The sequence below is a fragment of the Phascolarctos cinereus genome, unplaced genomic scaffold (assembly GCF_003287225.1).
Source record: "Phascolarctos cinereus isolate Bilbo 61053 unplaced genomic scaffold, phaCin_HiC Scaffold_4;HRSCAF=312, whole genome shotgun sequence".
NCBI classification, from domain to species: Eukaryota; Metazoa; Chordata; class Mammalia; order Diprotodontia; family Phascolarctidae; genus Phascolarctos; species Phascolarctos cinereus.
The window spans coordinates 262,808,965-262,831,403 of NW_027555847.1; the positions used below are offsets into that span (position 1 = coordinate 262,808,965).

General features: G+C 44.9%; 2 protein-coding genes across 3 annotated transcripts; one reads left to right on the plus strand and one right to left on the minus strand.

Moving 5' to 3' along the window:
• Positions 1-607: 607 nt before the first annotated feature.
• On the minus strand, positions 608-15,867 carry TRIM72 (tripartite motif containing 72). Its single transcript, XM_021004575.2, has 7 exons — positions 15,770-15,867; positions 14,048-14,451; positions 7,243-7,338; positions 6,803-7,033; positions 5,658-5,680; positions 4,944-5,062; positions 608-1,337 (listed from the first exon to the last, which is right to left on the minus strand). The coding sequence occupies exons 2-7, from the start codon at positions 14,441-14,443 to the stop codon at positions 769-771; spliced, it is 1,434 nt and encodes a 477-aa protein (XP_020860234.1). The 5' UTR covers positions 14,444-14,451; positions 15,770-15,867; the 3' UTR covers positions 608-768.
• On the plus strand, positions 9,127-21,750 carry PYDC1 (pyrin domain containing 1). Of its 2 annotated transcripts, none has more exons than XM_021004576.2 (2): positions 9,127-9,927; positions 11,678-11,991. In XM_021004576.2, exon 1 carries the CDS (start codon positions 9,284-9,286, stop codon positions 9,551-9,553), a length of 270 nt encoding a protein of 89 aa, XP_020860235.1. In that variant the 5' UTR covers positions 9,127-9,283; the 3' UTR covers positions 9,554-9,927; positions 11,678-11,991. The 2 variants fall into 2 exon arrangements, 1 of the variants encoding a protein (XP_020860235.1); XR_013486086.1 differs by lacking the exon at positions 11,678-11,991 and adding an exon at positions 21,459-21,750 and having other exon boundaries at positions 9,550-9,927.
• Positions 21,751-22,439: the final 689 nt, after the last annotated feature.

Sequence of the window (22,439 nt, forward strand, 5' to 3'; positions counted from 1 at the left end):
TCCTACAGAAGGCCTATACTGATTCTCCCTCCCCAACCCCAGTAAATAGTGCCTAATTCCCCAGAAAATATTTTGAACGAACTTTGTATATATTTGTCCTTGTACATGTAACCTGGTCCCCAGCCCCCCACCTCCCATTAGAATAGAAACCCCTTCAGGGCAGGGACTATTTCATTTATGTCTTTGCATCCCCAGGTACCTAGCACTGTGCCTGACCTGTAGTGTATTCTATTATTGTTGAATGAATGAATGAATGAAATGGCGATCGTGGTAGTAAAAAAAGATCGATAAACTGGGAGGCCAGGGTGTTAGAAAGGTCATTAGCATCAATATCAAAGTCACCAAGGATGATGGTAGTGTGTGATGCCTCAGACTATGGAGGGGTGGTCTGGGCTTTAGCCACTGGATTTGAAGCTACAGGAAGGAGAGGAAAACCAAGAGGCAACGCTGAGGAATGAGTATGACTAGTAGAGATAGAAGCGGGAGGACGATCTTTGTTTCCTCCCCATCCAGATAAGACCCCTTCAACTCAGCCTGAGGCAAATCCATTCCGCTGTCAAATTCACTTCTCATGCCCCTTCCAGAAATCCAGACACTGGACAAGTCACAAACTTCGGTCTCTTTTATTAGCCGGGACTTCCAAACCTTACAACTGCTCACTCACTCCTCCTACCTTGTCCTGACTGGCACGCAGTAAGTACTGAACACAGCGCTTGCTGACTAACAGACTGCCCCCACGATGCGTCCCCTCCTCCTCCGGATCTGGCCTCACTGCTCCCCGTCTGGCCCGAGCAGCAGCAGGGGCTGTATATTCTTGCCCTTGTCGTGCCAGCAGACGTCGAAGAAAGGGTAGACGGGGCCAGGGAGGCGCTCGTGAAAGGAGTAGAGAGGGACCAGGTTGTCGGGATCGCTGGAATCGTAGAAGCTGAAGACGCCGTCCTGGAAGCTGAGATAGAGGCCGATCCTCGAGGCTCGCCCTTCCACCTTGAGCACCTTGGGTTCCTTGCTCTCCACGTGGGCCTCGTACACCTTCCCTTCTCGCAGCCCCAGCATCCAAAAGCCCTGCGAGGGGATGGGGTGCAGCTTCCCCCGACGGTTGACCTCGGCGGAGATCAGCCCCAGTCCCCAGCGGGGTTTGTCGCCCACCTCCACCTCCCAGTAATGCTCGCCCTCCGACAGCTGCTGCTTGGCCACCAGAGCCACCGCTTTGTCGAACTGCTGCGGGTCATCCCCCGCCGGCGGCGCTTTCTGCTCCACGCACTCCACCCGCCTTCCAGATGGGGATACCAGCAGGCTGGGATGGGCAGTGGCCGGGTCAAAGGTGAGACTTCCCGGTGCTGCAAAGGCAACAAGAAAGAAGAACAGGCGGTCCACCATCTCCTCCAGTCTCTCTGAGCCTCCTCCCAGCTATCCCCTCCCTCTGAGTGTCCAATTTATAAAATGGGTTTGGATTAGTAAGGTTCTTTCCAGATCTATGTCTTACGATTTTTTTTATAGAACCACAGATCTGGAATGTACCTTAAAGATCACTGAAGCCATCCGCTTCTCCATCTTACCTGTAGCAATCCCTCCTTTACCCCACACCCCACTTTACCCAAAAAGGTAAACACAGGTAGGATGGAAACCTAAAGGACAAGGATAAAAATCATCAGCGTATTCTGATCTAAGGATCTCTGGGGACAGTGACTGAACCAGAGAAAGATAGTTCTTTCTCCTCCACCTCCCCCAGTAAGTGCTTGGTGATGGATTCAGGAGCATCTAAGTGTTAAGACTTGCCTGTAACCTAGGGCAAATTACATCAGCTCTGTAAGCCATAGCTTCCTGCCTGTTAAATAGGGAAAATAACAGAACCTACTTCACAGGTTTATTGCAGGATCAAGAGAAATAGAGATAGGAACCACACCTATGATTTCATTGATATAACTTATATTACATTCTATTGTTATGTTATATTATATCATGTTATATTATGTTATGTTATATTATTATTGTATTCCCTTATATTATAAGGGAACTCTGAGATGAGGAAACTCCTCTACCAATGCAGTTTACCACCTTACCTTCAACTAAATCTTAGAGAGCTGCCTAGATCACCGAGAGATTAAGTGACTTGTCTAGAGTTATTCAGTTAGTATGTTTAAGAGGCAGGACTAGAACAGAGGTCTTCCTGGCTTTCACGTCTGTTCTTCATGCCCTGCATAATGACATTTCTCTCAAGCCTGGAGCATTTGCATAAGACCCTCCTCACTGGTGGAGGGAATGCTGACTTGCTACTGAAGAGACCATCTCCTTCCTTTGTGCTTCAAGAAAGGACGCTCGTACTTCCACACTCTCTTTGAAGAGCGGTTGGAGGGTGGAGGGAAGGCAGAAAGAACAGACTCTGGACATCGGAGGCATGTTGAGGAGCCAGTTTTCCCCTGCATGTCTGCCTGCCAAAGTCTATTCTCTCTCCCCAGAGTCTCTCCCTGAAAAATTCTGGAACCATTGATGTCCTCTCTCAAAGCAGGAAGGAACAAAGTCTCTCCATGTTTAGTTATTTTTTTCAGTTGTGTGATCCCATCTGGAGTTTTCTTGGCAAAGGTACTAGAGTGGTCTGCTATTTCCTTCTCCAGCTCATTTTACAGATGAGGAAACTGAGGCAAATAGGGTTAAGTGACTTGCCCAGGGTCACACAGTAAGTGTCTGAAGACAGATTTGAACTCGAAAAGATAAGTCTCCCTGACTCCTGGCCTGAAATTCCATCTACTGCACCACCTCACTGCCTTATACAGATAGATCAAGGCTTGGGACTTGGGTTACATAAAATTCTTTGAAAAACTTAAAGTACTGTATAAATACGAGCAATTATTACTATTATCTGACTGCTTTAATTGTTGGAAAATTCTTCTATGTATTGAAATCCAGGAGTATCTGAGTTGGGCATTAGAGGGGTGGGTAGGTTTTTTTTCTAGTAGAAATAGCATGGGTTTATTACAGGTGAAGAACTTTGGTATTTGGGAGATAATAATCCACCTTGTCATCATAATAATCCACCTTGTCATCATCATCATCATCATCATCATCATCGATAGCTTTTATCTAACAAGATATGCTTTACATATCTTGTCTCATATGTACCTCATAACAACCCTGGGAGGTAGGGGCTATTTGTTATCTCCATTTTACAGATGAAGAAACTGAGACAGACAGTGGTTAAATGCTGAGCTCAAGGTCATATCTATCAAACCTATGAAGGAAGATTTGAACCCAGGTCTTCCTAACTCCAGGTATAGACCTTTAGCCACTCTACTAGCTAGCTGCCCAAGAGATCCATGAGATCTGTGTGGCTACTCTCTCAATGATGCTCACCTTTTTTCTTCCATGCCTTGTGGGCTTATGTGATTCTTATCCTTGTTCCCAGTAAATTTCTTTAGAGCAGGGATTATTAACCTTTTTCATTGTAGTGAACCCTTTTGGCAGTCTGGGGAAGCACTGGTTGTCCCCCATGCCTGGAATTCTCTCCCATTTAACTTCCTTTAAGTCCCAGCTAAAATCCCATCTTCTACAAGAAGCCATTTCAAGATCTCCTTAATACTTCTTCTTCTCCTTCGTTCTGTGATCACCTCCAACTTAGCCTGTATATAGCTTCCTATACTACTTCCTATACAAACAACTATATAGCATAGTTGTTTGTACATTGTACATTTCCCATGATACTGTAAGGTTCTTGAGAGCGGGGACTGTCTCTTGCCCTTTTATCCCCAACACTTAGCATAGTTCCTGGCATATAGTAGATGTTTAATAAATGTTTATTATCTGACCTATGGACCTCTTAGGATAAAGCTTTTTAAATAAATAAAATATATAAGATTACAAAGGAAATTTGTTATATCGAAATAGTTGTCAATTAAAAACAAAAACAGTTCACAGAACTCCTTGCCCTGGAGGCTTTACTCAATATACAGGAAGCTTTCTTTTCTCTTGGTACCTCGGTGGGACCAGTGTGGTACTCAGGCTTTTGTCTCGCATTCTCAATACATGACCATCCTATCTCCCTTCCAGTCATACACTTCCTTGATAATTTCACTTCTGTCACTGGAGTTAGAATTAGTAATGTGCTACAAATACTGCTGCCCAACTTGTGTATTTTCATTACCTTTTGGGTTGTTTTTTGGAAATCACAGCATGTTGTGATATGTAATAATGTAGCTTCAGTGGGAGAATGTTGTACAAAAGATAGGTTTTCATAGTTGGGGGCAGTTCAGGACCAATTAAAAGCACTACAAAGTGTCTTCAATGTGACCCTGAAGTTCTGGGTTGGGATGGAACTGATTCATCACCTATCTGCAGTGTCTAGGATATACAGCTTGATAGATTAATTTGGCCAGCTGCCTCTCCAGCTGCCTGCCATAGTCTAGGCTACACGAGTCTGCCATTCATTTTGTTTTTCTAATATGTGTAGTTAGACTAATTTCTCTGACATTGCTGTACATTTCACTGAAAAGACTTCTGGGGCAATGAAAAAATAAAAATTTCTTTAATGAGTCTGTTTCTTCCTTCTAGACTGGCAGTACAAGGCACTGGGCATCTGTCAGGAGAGAGGTACTGAAAAGGGGTAAATGGCACAAAAAGAGGAGGGAGTCCCTTGTACAAACTTTGAATAACTTCCTGGTTTTACTTGGAGCCATCCAGCTAACTTTAGCCCTTGATTCCTGACTGCTTTGCATTATTTTTTGCCTAGTTGCTTTAGTTATAGTCCCCAGACAGACTCTGAGTCCTTGGAAGGCAGTTACCAGGGTTTATCTTCTTATCTTGTTTCTCCCATAGTGTCTAGCACATGACTGGGCACAAGGTAGGGACTCAGTAGAGATTTAGTGATGAATTGGAATGGATTGAGAAGCTACAGATAAGAGGTCAGTTTGAAGGTTACACTGGTACCCCTGAGACTAGCCAGTTGTCCATACCTGGCATCAGGGCCCGGAACATCTTCCTCCAGACCTGGAATTTGAAGTCATCAGAGATAATGGGCAGCTGGATGTCCAATCTAGCAGCTGGGGGTGACTCTGCCAGGATCTTCTGCAGCCTGGGGAGATGCCGAGAGTAGAGGGAAATGGAGTGTGCACAATTGGAGTTTGCAGAGGCTAAGCTAAGGCCCTGAGCTTTCCAGGCATGGAAGGGGATGGCCAAGGACCAGAAGATAAATGCCACATTTTACTGACATTGTAAGAGAAGTAGCAGTAAGCATGGGACTGGATATGCTGAATGCTCCAGAAGCCCAGGTAAGTCAGGACAGGTAATCTAGGCAATATGATACAAGTGCTATCCAGCAAAGAAGATGCTGGAAAGGGACCCGGGTTTCAGAAGGAATTGTGTCAGAGTAAATTTAGCAGTTGGAACCTTACACATGTGTGTTGGGAAATGCAAGGAAAATGATGATCTTCCATGTGAAGGTGTCTATAGATATGTAAAAGTTGTGGAGTTCATACTGAGCAAAAGGCACTCTAAGTGTATTAAGGGGATTTCAATAAACTTCATCTGAAACTATATATATATATATATACATATATGTGTGTGTGTGTGTGTGTGTATGAAGGCAGGGAGTCCCCAGTGAGAGTGATGGAAGGGACTAGGTTTTTCAGGAAGTACAACCAGACCTTCTTGCCCTGGGTAAGCCTCACCTGCTGATCACCAGGCAGTATTTCTAGAGAGAGAGAATGAGAGAAAAGATACAGAAAGGTGAATTGGAAACCAAAAGACAGTAGGGAGGGAACAGGTAAAGGAAGGATGCGCTGATAAGATCTGTAAATACTGCTTTTCCTCTGACAGTCAAAGGTGAGGCAGAAGGGAGCTGGGCCAAGATCAGCAGGGCCCAGGAGAGAGATCCAAAGAGCTTAAGAAAATATGGGAGATCAAAAAGGGATTTATAGGATAATTGGAAGAAATTAAGACAGCTCAGTTGTAGGAGTAACAGTGAGGGACTTGATAGAGTCAGGAAACTTGGGATCATAATACTTCTGAGGAGGGACAGGGTCAAAAGAAAGAATAGAATAAATGGGAGGGCAGGATAGGATTAAGGGAAATAGAGTTAGTTTTTCACAACATGTCTACTAAGGAAGTGTTTTGCATAACTGCACATGTACAACCTATATTGAGTTGCTTGCCTTTTCAATGAGGGTGGGTGGGAGGGAGGAAGGGAGAAAATTTGGAACTCAAAGGTTTAAAAACACATGTTTTTAAAAAAAATGTTTTCACATGCAACTGGGAAATAAGAAATACAGGAAATGGGGTACAGAAGTCTATCCTGCTCTACAGGAAAATAGAAGTGGAAGGGGGATAAGAGAAGGGAAGGGGGAGAGATAGAAGAGAAGGCAGACCAGGGGAAGGGGTATTCAGAATGCATGCCATCTTGGGTGGGGGAGGGGTGAGAAATTTGGAACTCAAAAACTTGTGGAAGTGAATATTGAAAACTAAAAATAAATAAATTTATATTAAAAAAAAAAGAAACTTGGGATCAGTCCATTTCTGAAATTTAGTGCCTGGCACATAGTAAGCACTTAATAAATGCTTTTTCCCCCCATTCCTTTATTCATGCATTTATTCACTAGTTAAAAGTGCCAAGGCACTTCTCCACTTTGGGTCTCAGTTTCCCTATTTGTAAAATGAGGGAATTGTATTAAATAATGTCTAAGGTCCCTTCCAACTCTAACATTATATAAAGCTAGGATATTTTATGATTTTGAGGATCCAGAAGACTGAGGGGTTGGAAAATAGCTTATAAGAGAAGAAGGAGGGGAGGATCGGGGAAATTTGGGACAGCTCTCACCCTGAGGAATTCCGTTTGGGGCTGATCAGTGACTTCGTCCAACACCTTCTCCATCTGCTGAAGCTGATCAAGGTAGGAAGTGACAATTCTGCGTTCAGTCTTTAGGGCTGCCCCTGCCTCTTCGGTCACTCGCTCTGCCTCTTTGCTCAGTGAAGACTCCAGTGCTATCAGAAAGGCCCGTATCACACCAAGCTGATCCCCTACAGCCCGCTGGAACTTCCGTACTGTCTCCTGGGAGGTGAGGGATGGGAGAGGACAGTTGAGAAGGATGAGGCCCCCAGACTTCAGCTCTCTCCCCCAAATCCCAGGTACCAGGTGCTCCCTCCAGAATGCAAACCCTTCTCACACCATATATAGGTATCTGTCCCCCAGCCATCAGCTCACCTCTTTAGATGATTCCCTGGGAACCCCAGGTCTCCAAACTCTAAGCTCTCACTCACCTCCACCTCAGCCAGTTGCCGATCCAACAGGGCTACAGTCTTCTCTTTGCGCATGCAGGCCTCCTGTAGCTGCAGCCTCTGTTGTGGGAGCTGATTCTGTGGAAAGGGAAGAGAAGTGGGGATGCTCGGGGCAAAGAGAGGTATCATGAAAGGGAAGAGTGTCGGGAGACAGCAGGATAAGACCAAGGGGAATCATAGGTAATGATGGCACTACCTCCATTCTCCTTGAAAGGAAGGAGACACATATCCCGCCTTCAGCCCTTGTCCTCTGTTACACTGCTTCAATGCCTAGCTCAAAGCCCACCTCCTCCGTGAAGCCTTCTTGGTTGGCAGTGATTATTCCCTTGTGCTTTGTATCTCCATAGCACATGAGGAAGAACTGCAGCTTCAGAGGGCTGAACTCAGTTGACCAGGGACATAAAGCACTTGGATGGACCCAGGTCTTCTCATGCCAAGTCCAGCGCTCTTTCCTCAGCACCAAGCTCAATAACGGAATATGGGGAAATTATGCACTCTGACCACGAGAGGGCGCCCCCCCATAGGGTTTGGGACCAACTCGAGGATCTGGGAGGGGACCTGAGGGAGGGGACTTTGCCGTACCTCTCTCCTCACACATACCTACTTATACACAGCTTATATACTTATATAAGCCCTTATATACTGCTTCCTGTCTATAGCACCCAGCATTTACCTAACACCCCCGTGGTACTGAGAGTTACCCTTGCATAAGTGCCATGGGAACAATTTACTGGAAAGTCATGCCGGGACAGTAAATTTCTGAATCTTATTAGCACAGTATAGATCAACCAATAGATATCGATTACTTCCTCATCTTTATGCTTGCCCTCCCTTCCCCAAATTAATTGTCACCCTGCCACTCATGCCCAGTCCTATTCACTTCCCAGCCTAACCTTGATAGCTAAAGTAGAAACTGGGAGAAAGTTGGGCAGAGAAGTATGTCTGTGTGAGGAGAGAGGTGTGGCAAAATCCCCTCCCTCAGGTCCCCCTCACAGATTCCCAAGTTGGTCCCAAACCCTGTGGGGGGGCGCCCTCTCGTGGTCAGAGTGCATAATTTCCCCTTTTTCCGTTTCTGAGCTTGGTGCTGAGGAAACAGCTTTGACTAGGCATGAGAAGACCTGAGTCCACCCAAGTGTCTGGGCAAGTTAGTTCAGCCTTCTGAAGCTGTACTTCTTCCTCATGTATCATAGAGACCCTATTCGCACAAGCTTTTTGACAGAGCTGTTGGGAGGAAAGCGCTTCTGCTAGGTACAACATATAAAGGTGAGCTAAAGTTGGCATCATTCTTAAATAGCATGTGTTGATTACTGGCCATGCACTACGCCTGGTTCCCGTCTATGTTTTGAGGGGCACTATAATGAAGACTCATCCCGTCCTTAACCTCTTGAGAGTCAGGGTGTAGAACTGGACTGAGGAGATCAGCCAGTCTAGAAGCTCAGACTATGTGTGGGACATTGTGCTAAGTGCTAAAACATACCGAAAAGCGAAAAAAGTAAAAATAAAACATTCAAAGAAAGGCAAAAGATAGTCCCTGCTCACAAAGCGTTCACAACCGAAAGGACTCCAGGATGTTGAATTTAGAACCAGAGGACCTGATGCCACTTACTCTGTGTGACCTCAGGCACACAGTTTCCTCATCTGTAAAATGAGGACGCCGCACTAGACTCTGGGGTCCCTTCCATCTCTAAATCTTTGATCCTAAAGCTCCCACTTCCAAGCTCTCCTCCTTGAGCAGAGGAGGAGAGAGCTAGATCGAGACGGGGAAAGAAAAGAGGTGCGAGAGTAGGTAAACCCTCCCACTCTCCAAGGAGTGTCCGGAAGCCAAGTTGTCTAGAGCCCCATTCTAGAAATCTCCTGATCCCTTCCTCCCCTAGACCTCGGCATCCCCTTCCCTCACGCTGACGTTGTCTTCTTCTCACTCCTCCTCTTCCTCCTCCTCCTAGTTTCCCGGTCCTGGGGTGCCTTCCCGTGCACAGCAGACAAGGTTGCAGGCTGACCGTCTGACCACAAAGTCTGGGGAGGCATGCCTGGAGGCCGGGACCTCATCCTGACGGCTCTGGACAACCTGACCGAAGATGAGTTCAAGAGGTTCAAAAGCAAGTTGCTGACTGTGCCCCTGCGGGACGGCTTCAACCGCATTCCCCGGGGGATCTTGCAGAACCTGGACCGCTTGGACCTCACCGATAGGATCGTCAGTTACTACCTGGAGGACTACGGGACAAAGCTGACTGTGCAGGTGCTCCGGGACATCGGCATGCAGCAGGAGGCTGTGAGACTCCAGCAAGCAGCTTGATCTGGTGACGCTCCGGACCCAAGGCCTCCGTCTGTTCGCTATGCCCCCTATTCTTTTTGTGTCTGAGAACTGAGACTTTAACCTTGACCCATCCCGTGCCTTTCTCCTAACTAGAACCTGTGTCCTGACCCCAGGTTCCTGCCCCCAACCACCTGGCCCCCGCAGTTGCACTCCACTTCTGTTCCTCAAACCCTCCCCTAACACACCCAAGTTGGCTAGACAAGCCGTGCTGTGAGAAGTCCTCTAAGACCCAGAGGGAATTCCATCTTGAGGGGACTGAAGGATAATGAGTCACCTCCTTCACATTCCAGTCTCTCATTACAGCCTGAGGCTCAGCACTGACCGAGAGGAGCACGCTGGGAAGCTCCCATCAGGTAAGTAACGGGAAAAGTGGTGTGAAAAGGGCCTACTGTGTTCCTCGGGGCATAGCGTGGGAGATAGGAGAAAGAGGAAGACGAGTCCGGCCCTCTTCGGGGCTCACAGTAAGAGCTTAGACATCTACCTGGAGAACAATACCAAGGCGGCGCATTGGCCCTTGTGTGATTTTGGAAGGCAGGCTGTACTGGCCAGTGATGAGGTGATTCAAAACCGGAGGGAACAGTTCGGCAGATTAGCTGGATCCAATTAGGGAGGGTTCCTCGGGGAGGCAGAGCCCGGGTTAAGCTGCATGCATGCTGGGAGAATACCAGGAACAATGCACTTCCCTGAGCCTAATCTTACAGGAAGAGAAAGTTTCTTTGGGAGGAGTTGTATGTGGAACACACTTTAACAGGGAATGATAGTAACCACTGCCATTTACATAGCACTTCAAGTCTGCAAAACACCCCACTCACAACAATGCCATGAGTTAGGTAGTTCAACTGTAATTATCTCCATTTTATAGATAAAGAAACTGAGGCTTAAGGTCACACAGCTAGTGAGGATCTGAGGCAATATTTGGACCCAGGTTGTCCTAAGTTCAAGTCTAATGCTCTGTCTACTGTATTGGCCCCCAGAGAGGGCAGGGGCAGAATATGGAAGGCTTTAAAGGCCAGGCTAGATAAGCACGTTAGACTTTATTCTGGAGACAGTGGGGAGCCAGTAAAGGTTTTTAAACAGGCATTGCTATGTTGGCTCAAGGTGAGGGGAAGGAAAGGAGGGGAGCAGAATTTTGCAGATGGAAAACCTAGCTGAGATTTTTGCCATAGTTTAGGCAGAAAGTGATGAGGATTAGTGCTAAGGTAGTGGCAGAGAGCATGGAGAGAAGGGGACAGATGTAATATGGAAATAGAATCAACAGGAATTGGTAACAGACAAAATGGAAAGAATTACCTCTCCTAGTCAAAGACTCCAAGGGATAGGAAAACAAGAAAATATCCCCATTTTTTGTGTGACAATCAGCATTCTATTCTTAGTTTATTAATCTATTTATTTTTAGTTTTTAACATTCACTTCCACAAGATTTTGAGTTCCAAATTTTCTCCCCATGTCCCCCTTCCCCCACCCCAAGACAACTCGCATTCTGAGTACCCCTTCCCCTAATCTGTCCTTCCTTCTATCACCCCCCCCTTCTTTTATCCCCTTCCCCTTCTATTTTCCCGTAGGGCAGGACAGATTTCTATACCCCATTGCCTGTATATCTTATTTCCCAGTTGCATGTGAAAACAATTTTTAACATTTGTTTTTAAAACTTTGGGTTCCAAATTTTCTCCCTTCCTCCTTCTCCACCTACCCTCATTGAGAAGGCAAGCAACTCAATACAGGTTATACATGTGCAGTGATACAGAACACCTCCACAGCAGTCATGTGAAAAACTATATTCCCCTTCATCCTATCCTGCCCTCCCCTTCCCCGCATTTATTCTATTCTCTCTTTTAACCCTGTCCCTGATTACCTGATTACCCCCTCCCCCAATCTGCCTTCTCTTCTATCATCCCCCTGCTCTCTTATCCCCTTCCTCCCTGTTTTCCTCTAGAGGAAGATGGATTTCCATACCCAATTGAGTGTGTATGTTATTCCCTCCTTAAATCAAATCCAATGAGAATAAGATTCACTAGTTTCCTCTCACCAGCATTCTATTCTGTTACTGCTTCCCCAACTACCTACGTTCTTACCTGGTCTCTCTTATTTCCCCTTTTTCCCCAGGATTATATACATCATGGACCAGGGCTGATTGAGCTTCATCACTAAACTTATAGAAGTAGACAAATGAATCCTAGTTGAAGACATCACCCAGCCTAATTTGAAGAAGTTCTTCAGTTTTATGGAGGCATAGGACTTCATCTGCCAGAACCCAGGGCAGTCTTTCTCTCACTGAAACTAAGGGGCCTCTTACTGTTCCCTGACCATCTTTTGGCTCCATCTCTCCCCACAAAGTCAACTTTTGTGCCAGGCATCTGGCCCGTCCCCCAGACTCACCCACTTGTACCTATAATTTTATACATTCAAATTCACCAAAATCTGACTGCCTCAGTGCTTATTTATAGATATATTCACGTATGGTTGATGTGGTGAGTATGTCTCACCATTTGCATTTATGTGTATACACAGCATGTGGACTGCACAGGGACACTTTTTTTTAAAGGCAATTGGGGTTAAGTGACTTGCCCAGGGTCACACAGCTAGTAAGTGTCAAGTATTTGGTCTGAGGCCAGATTTGAACTCAGGTCCTCCTGACTTCAGGGCCGGTGCTGTATCCACTGTGCCACCTAGCTGCCCCCCCCTTTTTTTCCAGCCAAAGACAAGGTTTACTAGAACATCCGTGATATTGGGCAGATTCTTAAAGAATCTGAACATCAGTGAGCTATTGGCTAGCATATAAGAATTGAAGTAGTGGCTAGATTACAAGAATCTGAACGCACAGGGACACATTCTTGCATGTGTGTGTGCTATCCCCACCACACCTGTGAGGGTGCATTATCTCTGCTCTGCCTGCCCCTACCATAGCGTACAGGTTTTACCAGAAAACATCTTCCTATGTATATGATCCTAAGATATGCTTCTTTGAAAATGTGCCAAGGTTGACACCTGGAGCCTCCCCCCTTTGCCCCTACCACCCACACTCAACCCCACCTTCTAACAGCCATGCCTCTGACACGAATTCTCCAGCCCCGACCACATTCCTCTCCATAGAAAACTTCTGTTTGTCTATGTATGGAGGCAGAGAATTTAAATATAGCACAAACAGAGGCTCCTTGATAAAGTTAACTTTTCCTAAACCCAGCTTGAGGCACAACTCTGACTGGAAGAGTAGAAAGGAAGCACTTTAGGATTATCTGCATCAGGAGAGACTTCAGAGATTTTTAAAGTGTTTCCCCATCTGCCATGAAGGACATGGGGGAAGAGGAAGGTGCAATTCAGGCTCTCTCTGGGGTTCACAATAAGAGCTCAGACACAGAGAAATTCTTTCGCCAAGTCAAACTCTCTCAACATCTTAAAACTTTTTGCCCCTGATTTTCTACTTAACATTCTTCCCCTTTTGCCTTCCTACTCCACCGAGAACAACACACTCAGTTTGTCCCTGATACTACATTCCTTATTGTAGGTTGAGGAATATATAAGTTCTATTGAACTAAGTAATTTGAGGGATTTTGTTCAGTTGTTTCAGTCCTGTCCAAATAACTCTTCATGATCCCATTTTTGGGTTTTCTTGGCAAAGATATTGGAGTGTTTTGCCATTTCCTTCTCCAACTCATTTTATAGATGAGGAAACTGAGGCAAACACGGTGAAGTGATTTGCCCAGAGTCACACAGGTAGTAAGTGTTTAAGGCTGAATTTGAACTCAGGTCTTTCTGACTCTAGGTCCATTACTCCATCTACTGTGACACCAGCTGCCCAAGTATTTTGAGGAATACATAAGCTCTGTTCCTCAAACTCAGATACAAAACTACTTCATAATAATCTGGCAATTTCTATGGCATTTACCCATATGCCCAACTTTTTATAATTGCCACAATGGCCCTGACCTTAAATCCCAGTGTTTATGCTGTCAGACTCTTTTCTCTGACTTTGACCATAGCTCCGTCTTCTACCCCTCCTTCTAATCAGAGCCCTTTTCTTGTTCAAGTTATTTCCTGGTCTTCAACAAGGATAGGCCTTGTAATTCACTGGGGGTGGGAGTGGGGGAGGATAAAAAGATAAAATACCCCAAATCCTGAACGTTAGTTAGCTACTCAGACCCTGTTCTCTACCATGTTCTCTGACCTTGTTGTCTTCCCAACACACTCTCTATTGTCCCCCGATCTCCAGGTCAGCCCTTGGGCAATGTCTCCAAGCTCAAACCCCAGCCACCCTCCCCAAATGAAAACTGCCCCTGAGATTCCAGGAGTTCCTTTCTGCACTCAAGACCTGCTGGCAAATATGCCCCATCCAAAGGCCTGTGGGAATATTCCCCTTTGTACCCACTCCAAAGTCACTAGGGCCAATACTTCCCTCAGGACCAACCCTAAAGTGGTAGGAGCAGGGTGGGGGTAGGGATGGGATCCTGGGCCAGAGCCCTCACTGGAACCAGTTACCTTCATCCTCTGGTGGGCCTCAGCAGCAGTGACCACGCTGTGACCTCGGTGCTTGCCCAGAGAGGCGCACACTCCACATATCAGTGCCCGGTCCTGCTCACAGTAGACACTCAGGGGGTCTAGATGTTCCTCACAATGGCCCTGCGGCACCTGACCCAGGCTCTCCACTAACCGTGCCAGCTGTTGGTTGGTACTGAGCCCATCGGGTTTTGTGGGTGCCTGGCAGGAAGGACAGAGCACAGTCCCGGCCTGAGGATCAGGAACCAGGCGAAGCAGACAATTGCGGCAAAAGCTGTGGCCGCACTCAGCTGTGATGGGTGCATCAAAGAGCTTGAGGCAGAGCGGGCAGGACAGATCTTGGTACATGCCCTGCATCAGGGCAGGAGCACCTGACATGATGGGACCTGGGGGCAGGTAAAGAAGGAAAGGGTCAGAGGTGCTTCTTGAGGTACCCACCAGCATTTCTTGAGTACCCAGTTAAGACCCAAGCATCCTTATCTCCCAGTTCAGACCCAGACAACCCCATCTCATCCCCTCTCCCTTCTAATCAGTGGATAAAACACTGGGTCTAGATCCAGGAAGAACTGAGTTCAAATCTGTAGACAGAGCAAGTCACTTAAATTTTTTTTTTAGGCAATTGGGGTTAAGTGACTTGCCCAAGGTCACACAGCTAGTAAGTGTCAAGTGTTTGCTCTGAGGCCGGATTTGCGCTCAGGTCCTCCTGACTTCAGGGCCGGTGCTCTATCCACTGCACCACCTAGCTGCCCCATCACTTAACTTCTTCCTCAGTTTCCTCAACTGTAAAATGGGGATAATAATAACACCAACCTCCTAGAGCTGTTGTGAGGATCAAATGAGATATTTGTAAAGCACCTAGCACAGTGCTGGGCACGTAGTAGAGGCTTAATCAATGCCCGTTTCCTCCCTTCCTTTCTATACTCCCATCTCCTTAGCTCAGACCAGAGTATACTCATTCCCCCACCCTATATCCAGGTGTTCTATCCCTCCAGCCAGGACCTAGATGTTCCCACAACTTAGAGCCAGCTCAGATCCCAGCAATCAGATCATATCAGCTTCGAATATCAGTTTTCCCCCAGCATGGATCTAGAAATCCCCATCCCCCATCAAAGGATGAGGCCAGAAGCTGAGCCAAGTTCTATAAATAGGCCTAACAGATGCATAAACCAGTGAGTGTCACCACAACCCAAGGAGGGAGAAAGCCAGTGCCATAGGCCTCCACCCTAGAGAACTCAGCTCAGAATCAGATCCTTCTTCTTCCATCCCATGAAAGAACCCAGTCTCCCTGCTCTCCTCTCTGTCTCACTCTTCGCTACCCCAAGGTCCATATTTATAGACTTTCTACTCTGGCTATCTACCTTTCCCCAAAAACCCAGGACCCCGCTGTAAACTATTCTTAGTTCTGTCGCCTCTTCCAGTCCTGAGGACTTTTTTCGTTTATAGACAATGAGTGACTCCTTCCATAACCCCAGCCCACAGAACCCAGAATTCTCGACCATCCTATCCTCAGTCCCTACTTCCTTCAGTCTTCAAAGCTCTTACTTCCTCCCTCTTTCCCTCTTTCTCAAAACTCAGGCTTTCTGCTCCCTAGTCCTTCTCTCTCTACTCCCTCCTGTTCCAAAGAGTAGATCCCTTCCTTCTCCGTTCTGAACCCTTACTCTCTCCCCTTACCCTCCCTGGGAACAGAATGAGAGAATGTCTTACCAAGATTTGGGGTCTCTGCCAGAGGTCAAAGTAGTTAGGTAGGGTTGAGAAAGGGAACTCAAGAGCTTGGAGTAGTGACCCAGTGTGAGTGTCCAGCCCAAGTCCTCTCTGACTTTGCTGGAACTCAGATTGATATTTATATATCTTGGCATGCTACATCTCATCAGTTCAACTAGTTCTAAATTTGGGTTGTGATGGGGGCCTGGAGGAGGGGCATCACATGTCAGAGCCACCTGTCAGGCCTGAAGAATTCTCCTGGAATTAGCTATCTCCCCTCTCTACCCCCCTCCCAACTCTCAGACTAGCCCGGAAGCCAGCACAGTCCAGAGTCTACTGTCACCCAAAGCTCAGTCCATTATAGAGCCAAGCCTAGCCCAGAGTTCAGCTAATTATCCAAGCCAAGTTCAGAGACCAGCCCAGTCTAGTGTCCTTAAGACTCCCGCCCAGAATACAACCTAAATCCCAGCTGTTTCACTGATCACAGAATATGAATTGGAAGGGACCTCAGAGGCCATCAGTCCAGCCCCTACTTGAGCAAGGACTCCTTCTACAACAAACAGAACAAGTAGTTATCTAGTCTCCTCTTAAAGACCTTCCACATATCTAATTTTTTGATTCAATTTTTATTTTTCAGTTCCAAATTCTCTCCCTTCGGTCTCTTCCTCTCCTACCCCCTCCCACTAGAGGCAGTTAAATGGTACAGTGGATAGAGTGATAAGCCTGGACTCAGTCCAAATCTGGCCTCAGCACTTGCCAGCTGTGTGACCCTGGGCAAGTTTGCCTCAGTTTCCTCAACAGCAAAACAGGGATTATAATACCACCTACCTCCTAGGGTTGTTATGAGGATCAAATGAGATAATATTTGCAAAGTGCTTAGCACAGTGCCTGGCACATTTTGTTGCTGTCCGATCATTTTTCAGTCATGTCTGACTCTTTGTGACCCCACTTGGCAAAGATACTGGAGTGATTTGCCATTTCCTTCTCCAGATCATTTTATAGATGGGGAAACTGAGATAAACAGGCTGAAGTGACTTGCCTAGGGTCACACAGTTAATTAAGTGTCTGAGTCTGGATTTGAATTTAGCAAGATGAGTCTTCCTGACTCCAGGCCCCAGAGCTTTATCCACTGCATCACCTAACTGCCTAACCTAGCATATAGTAGGAGCTTAATAAATTCCTGTTCCCTTCCCATGGAGAAAGCAATAAAAACAAACCAAATATTTATGGTCAAGCAAAATAAATGGCCATATTAGCCATGTTAAATACAGACATACATATATAACATATATGTACACACACATGTGTATGCCTCATCTCCACTTTGAATTCAACCCCTCTCTATATGGAGATGAATGATCCTTCCACGTAACTTGTATGGACCCAGTGGTTTACATGTCACCTCCCATGTCAGAGTATGAGCTCCTTGAGAGGAAGGACTGACGGTGTTTTTACTTTTCTTTGTCTCACCAGTGCTTAGCCCGGCACACATAGGAAACGCTTGATAAACAATATGGGAATCCACCATCACCAAAAGCAAGCCATCCCACATCTGGATAGATTTAATTGGCAGGAAGTTTTTCTTTATTGCAAGGCTAAACTCGCCTGTTGGTAGCTATCATCTGTTGTGCTTGAGCCATGATTCTACTTGGAATCATTTCAGGGCAAAAATAACTTTACTGCATGCTTGCGCACACACATACACACACACACACTCATACAAAGGTTAAAGGAAAGTAAAATGAATAAACAGATGAACTCTTCAGGGCTTAGGTTACAAATAGGGCATTCAATATTATTTCTCTTCCTACCTATTCTATCTCCTTCTGTCTTGTAACCCTTTCTCTGTCTCCTTTTAAGACTTTCCATTAAACCCTTTACCTAAAGGAGACCATGAGATCAAAGGATTCCTTCAGACCTTCTAATCAACAGAGGAACAAATATGTAACAGCTTCTGTCCTATTCCAGAAAAAGAAACCACAGATTTATCAAGGCATTCTCTCACAGGGATAATCAAAGGTTAACTCTGAGGAGAGGACAATTTGGTTTGCTGGAACATTAGTGGGAGTGGTCTAGGGAGACCGGCTTGTCTGAGTCAAAGCAGGTTACCCCTGCCCTGTTCTTTGCTTTTCTCTGCCTGAGGTAGGGTGACCACCTGTGGTCTAAGGACCATTCCTAGGTCCTCCTTTAGCAAGGAGGTGGCAATCAGTCAACAATCATTTATAAACTGCTTACTACGTACCAGGCACTGTGCTGAGCACTAGACATACAAAGAAAGACAGAAATATAGTCCCTGCTCAAATGCAAAAAACCCCCCCAAAAAACAAAAAAAAGGGTGTAAAAGATATATACATTATAAGTGAAAAGTAACCTCAGAAGGAAGGCGCTAGCATTGGTGGTGAAGAAAGGAGGAAGAGAGACTGGGAAAGGCCTCTTGCAGATGGTGGAGTTTCAGCTGAATCTTGAAGGAAGCCAAAGGAATCTAGCAAGCTGAGGTAAGGAGATGTAAAAGAAAAAGCCTGAGATAGAAATTAGGAGAGCTACCCAACTTAGCGCTTACTTTAGGACAAATCATTTTCCCTTTCTAAGAGTCAGGCCTTAGGCCTTGAAATGGGTGAATGTCTCAGAAATTCCAGCTCCTTCTTAGACCTAGGGGGCCTGATCCTTTGGCCCTAGTCTTTCACCTTTCATTACTTCACAGTATAGTATAAAAAGTACTCTATTTGTAGTCAGAGAACCAGGGTTTAGATCTTGATTCCGCTACTTACTACCTGTGAAACCTTCAGGTCTCAGGTCCTCATCCATAAATTGAGGGGGTTGGATTAGATGACCCCTATGGCCCCTTCTAGCTCAGAGTCTATTTCTATGACATTCTAAGCTTCCCCTGTTTACCAAGCCTGTACTCAGGGCCTTGGTCTCTAAGCCTGGTTGACTCCTTGAGCGCAAATATGTAATGCATTCCACCTGGTAGGTGCTAGACAGTACAACAGAGAGAGCATGGAGTTCACAGTTAGGAAGATCTAAGTTCAAATCCTGCCTTAGACACTAGCTGTGTAACCTAGGGCAAGTTAACCTTCCTCATCTGTAAAATGAGGGGGTTACCTTCTAACGTTCTTGTGGCTCTAAATTTATGAACCTTCTACCAGTGTCTCTATAACTGGATCCTATCATGGAATCTGCTCTTCCCCTTCTACCCCTTGCTGCCACATACTCTAAATGACAAAAATGAATTTTCTAGGGTTTCTTCACAAGGAAAAAAACCACACACACACATGCGTATGTATTATGTATGTATATATACGTGTGTGTACGTGCAGAAATGACACATACCAGAGAAAAAGCAGTTAGAAGAAATACTACCAGCTCCAGGCTGTCTAAGCTACTCTGCTTAGCAGCAGCTCCCCAGGCTTGACTTGGCCTGTGACATTTTGTCGGTATCACACCACAACACCTAAATCCTTCCTGGTCCTTTGAGAAGAAAAAGTCTTCTACCTCCAAAACATGCTGACTTGGAATTCCCCTTCCCCGTGTACTCCAAAGCCAGCTCTTTCCTGGATTCTACTAACCCTTTACAATTTAGGAAGCAATTTCACATGTAGTCATCCATTTGGGAAATCCCTTGATTGCCTGCCAGGGCTTTTGCATTCTGATCTAACAATAGCTATCTATTTATCTTTCGCCTACTAAGGGAAAGAAATCATAACAATTCCAACCATAGGCAATTCCCAAATTTCACAAAAGATGACCTCAGTTTCTTCACCTATAAAATAGTAATAAAGTAGAACACCTGCCCTGTCTACATGGAGGAGTTATGGGGATAGAAGGAGATGGTTGGTTGTGAAATTACTTTCTAAACGATAAAGTGTCAGACATGTGAAAGGAATTATTCTCATTACCAGTCTGGAAGGGAGGGAGTTTGGCTAGAAATCTGTAAACAACTTGAGGTACGTGTCAAGATAGAGGACCAGGAAAAAAGAGAAACCCTTCTAATTAAACCAATTTGGGAAGATTCTTTGGGAGGCTATATGTAGGAGGATGGGAGGGGCTCAAATGGGGTGGGAAGTTTCAGGTAGTCCTTGCGGTACAAAATAAAGTAACAATCTCCAGAAGAGCAGGATCTATTTCTTTTCTCTCTTTCTCTCTCTCTCTTTTTTTAATGTCCCTGGCATGGCAGCTTGGACACAGTTGGTGCTCGATAACTGCTTGTTAAATTTCATGGAATTATCTACATTTTGTATCTCATCAAGTGTCTAGTGCAGGGTAGGTGCTTAATGAATATTTGTGGACTTAAAATTGAATTGATTTGAAATATAAAAATAACAAAATGTTAGAGCAAAAGATACTGATTTGAGTTCATTCTGTTTTGTTTTGTTCTTTTTTATGGTGGTGAGCAGATTTTAGCATACAACAGCAAAGTTGGTCATTAGGTGATTTGGTGCCGGGTGAACCTGATTTTTCTATTAATTTACACTAGGAATTAAAGATGTATTCTCATAATTAAAAATATAATCCTTCAACCAAATGGCAATGGGTATAAGTTCCAAAAAGATTTATTTAGGCTTAATATAAGCAAAATCTTCCTAACTATTAGAGCTATTTTAATTAGAATATACTAACTTATAAGGTAGTGAATCACTGGACATCTTCCAGGGGAAACTGGATTCCCATTTGTGGAAGAGTTATAATTAGCAATTTTCAAACCTGGGGCTATGGGCCTGAAACATGTCCTCAATTTATTTTGGGGCACAGAGTGGATTGATGGACAGCCCAGATATTGAGAGGCTATTTCTGCCCAGGTCATCATGGTGGATAGATGTACAAGCAGGATGGGTGGGGCTGGGAATTCACCAACAAGTAAGAGGAGTGACTAGAAGAAAAGGAAATTGACAAATGTTGGAGTGGCAATGAGAGAACAGATATTAATGTACAGTTGGCAGAACTGTGAATTGGTAGGATGGTCCTTCGACTAAATCCAAACTTTACAGAACAAATCCCCTTAATAAATAAATAAATAAATAATCCCCTTAATAAAAGGACTTGTACTGTAAAGTTTTGATTTAGTCAAAGGGCTGAATTTGAGGACCTAGAGGGCCACATGTGGCCTTGAGGCTGCAGATTCCCCACCCCTGGGTTATCCATTCTGGAACATAAGCTGGAATCATGTCCTAAAAGTCCCGAATCTCTATATACCCTTTGACCTACCACTACTAGGCCCATCAAAGAAAGAGCAAAAGGACTCATATCTACAAAAATATTTATGTCAGCTCTTTTTGTGGTGGCAAAGAACTGGAAACTGAGGGAGAACCCATAAACTGTGGAATAGCTGAACAAATTACGGTACATGAATATCATGAGATATTGTTGTTCTGTCAGAAAAAAATGAAAGGGATAACCATCCCCTCTCAGAGATATCTGAGAAGACTTGTATGAATTAATGAGAGTGAAGTGAGCAGAACCAAAAGAACAGTTTATATAATAACAATGTAAAGAGAAACAACTCTGAAATACTAAAGAACTCGATTAATGACTAACTACAAATCTGGAGCAAAAATAATGAAGCATGCTACCCAGGTCACAGGCTAAAGATGAAGAATCATATATATACATTTTTGGATGTAACCAATGTGGGGATTTGTTTTGCTTTAATATAAATATTTGTTGAAAGGATTTTGTTTTTTCTGTTTTTCAATAGGGAAGTGGGGAGTGTTGCAGGAGGTGAGAGGGAGAAGCGGGCTAAGGATAAGGTTCTCCCACAATAATCCTTCAAAACGAGAAGAGAACAGAAGACCAGAAAAATCAAAAACAAGCAGGAAAACTTTGAAAGTTAACTGTTGAATTGATTATACATAAAAAGAAAGCAAACTATATAATAGCTGTGCAGTTTCATGGACAATCCTATAATGTTAGACCATGCATATAAAAATTCTCATTTTATTTGGTGTTTATTAAGAATAAAAATAAAGCCATTTTTAAAAAAGGTCAAATGAAGGTATTGAAATGGATCATCTCTAAGGCCCTTCCCAGCTTCCTCTTTGCTGCTAAATCTACTCTTTGTCTTTACTGTGACTTTCAATGCTTCCATCCTTCAGTACTATTCCAGGCCATCACCTGTGCTCTGGCTATGCTCCCCTCCCTTCCCGTTGGTGAAATAGTTTAACCCTCCACTATACTCTTCCCTTGAATCCCGTGTTCCCTTTTCCTATTGCTAATTACTCCTTCCCAAACCCCATACCTGGAATGTCATCTCCATCCAGTTGCTTCTAGTGTAACACGCTGCTAAACAGAACTGAAGAAAATCAGAAAACTATGCTGACTTAGTCCACTGCAAATTTGTGCCATCTAATATCAACGGGGAGGCAGCTAGGTGGCTCAGCTCATAGAGTGCTAGGCCTGCAGTCAAGAAGACCTGACCAAACTCAGATACATATTAGCTGTGTGACTCTGGACAAGTCACTGAACCCTGTTTGCCTCAGTTTCCTCATCTGTAAAATGAACTGGAGCAGCAAATGGCAAACCACCCCAGTATCTTTGCCAAGAAAACCCCACATGGGGTCACAAAGAGTTAGACATGATTGAGCAGCAACAATTACAACACTGCCCTCAGTGCAGCAAGACCATCCTACTGCTCCTTGCTAATTGATTTCCTGTCTCACTCACTGCTGCAGCTGTTCCA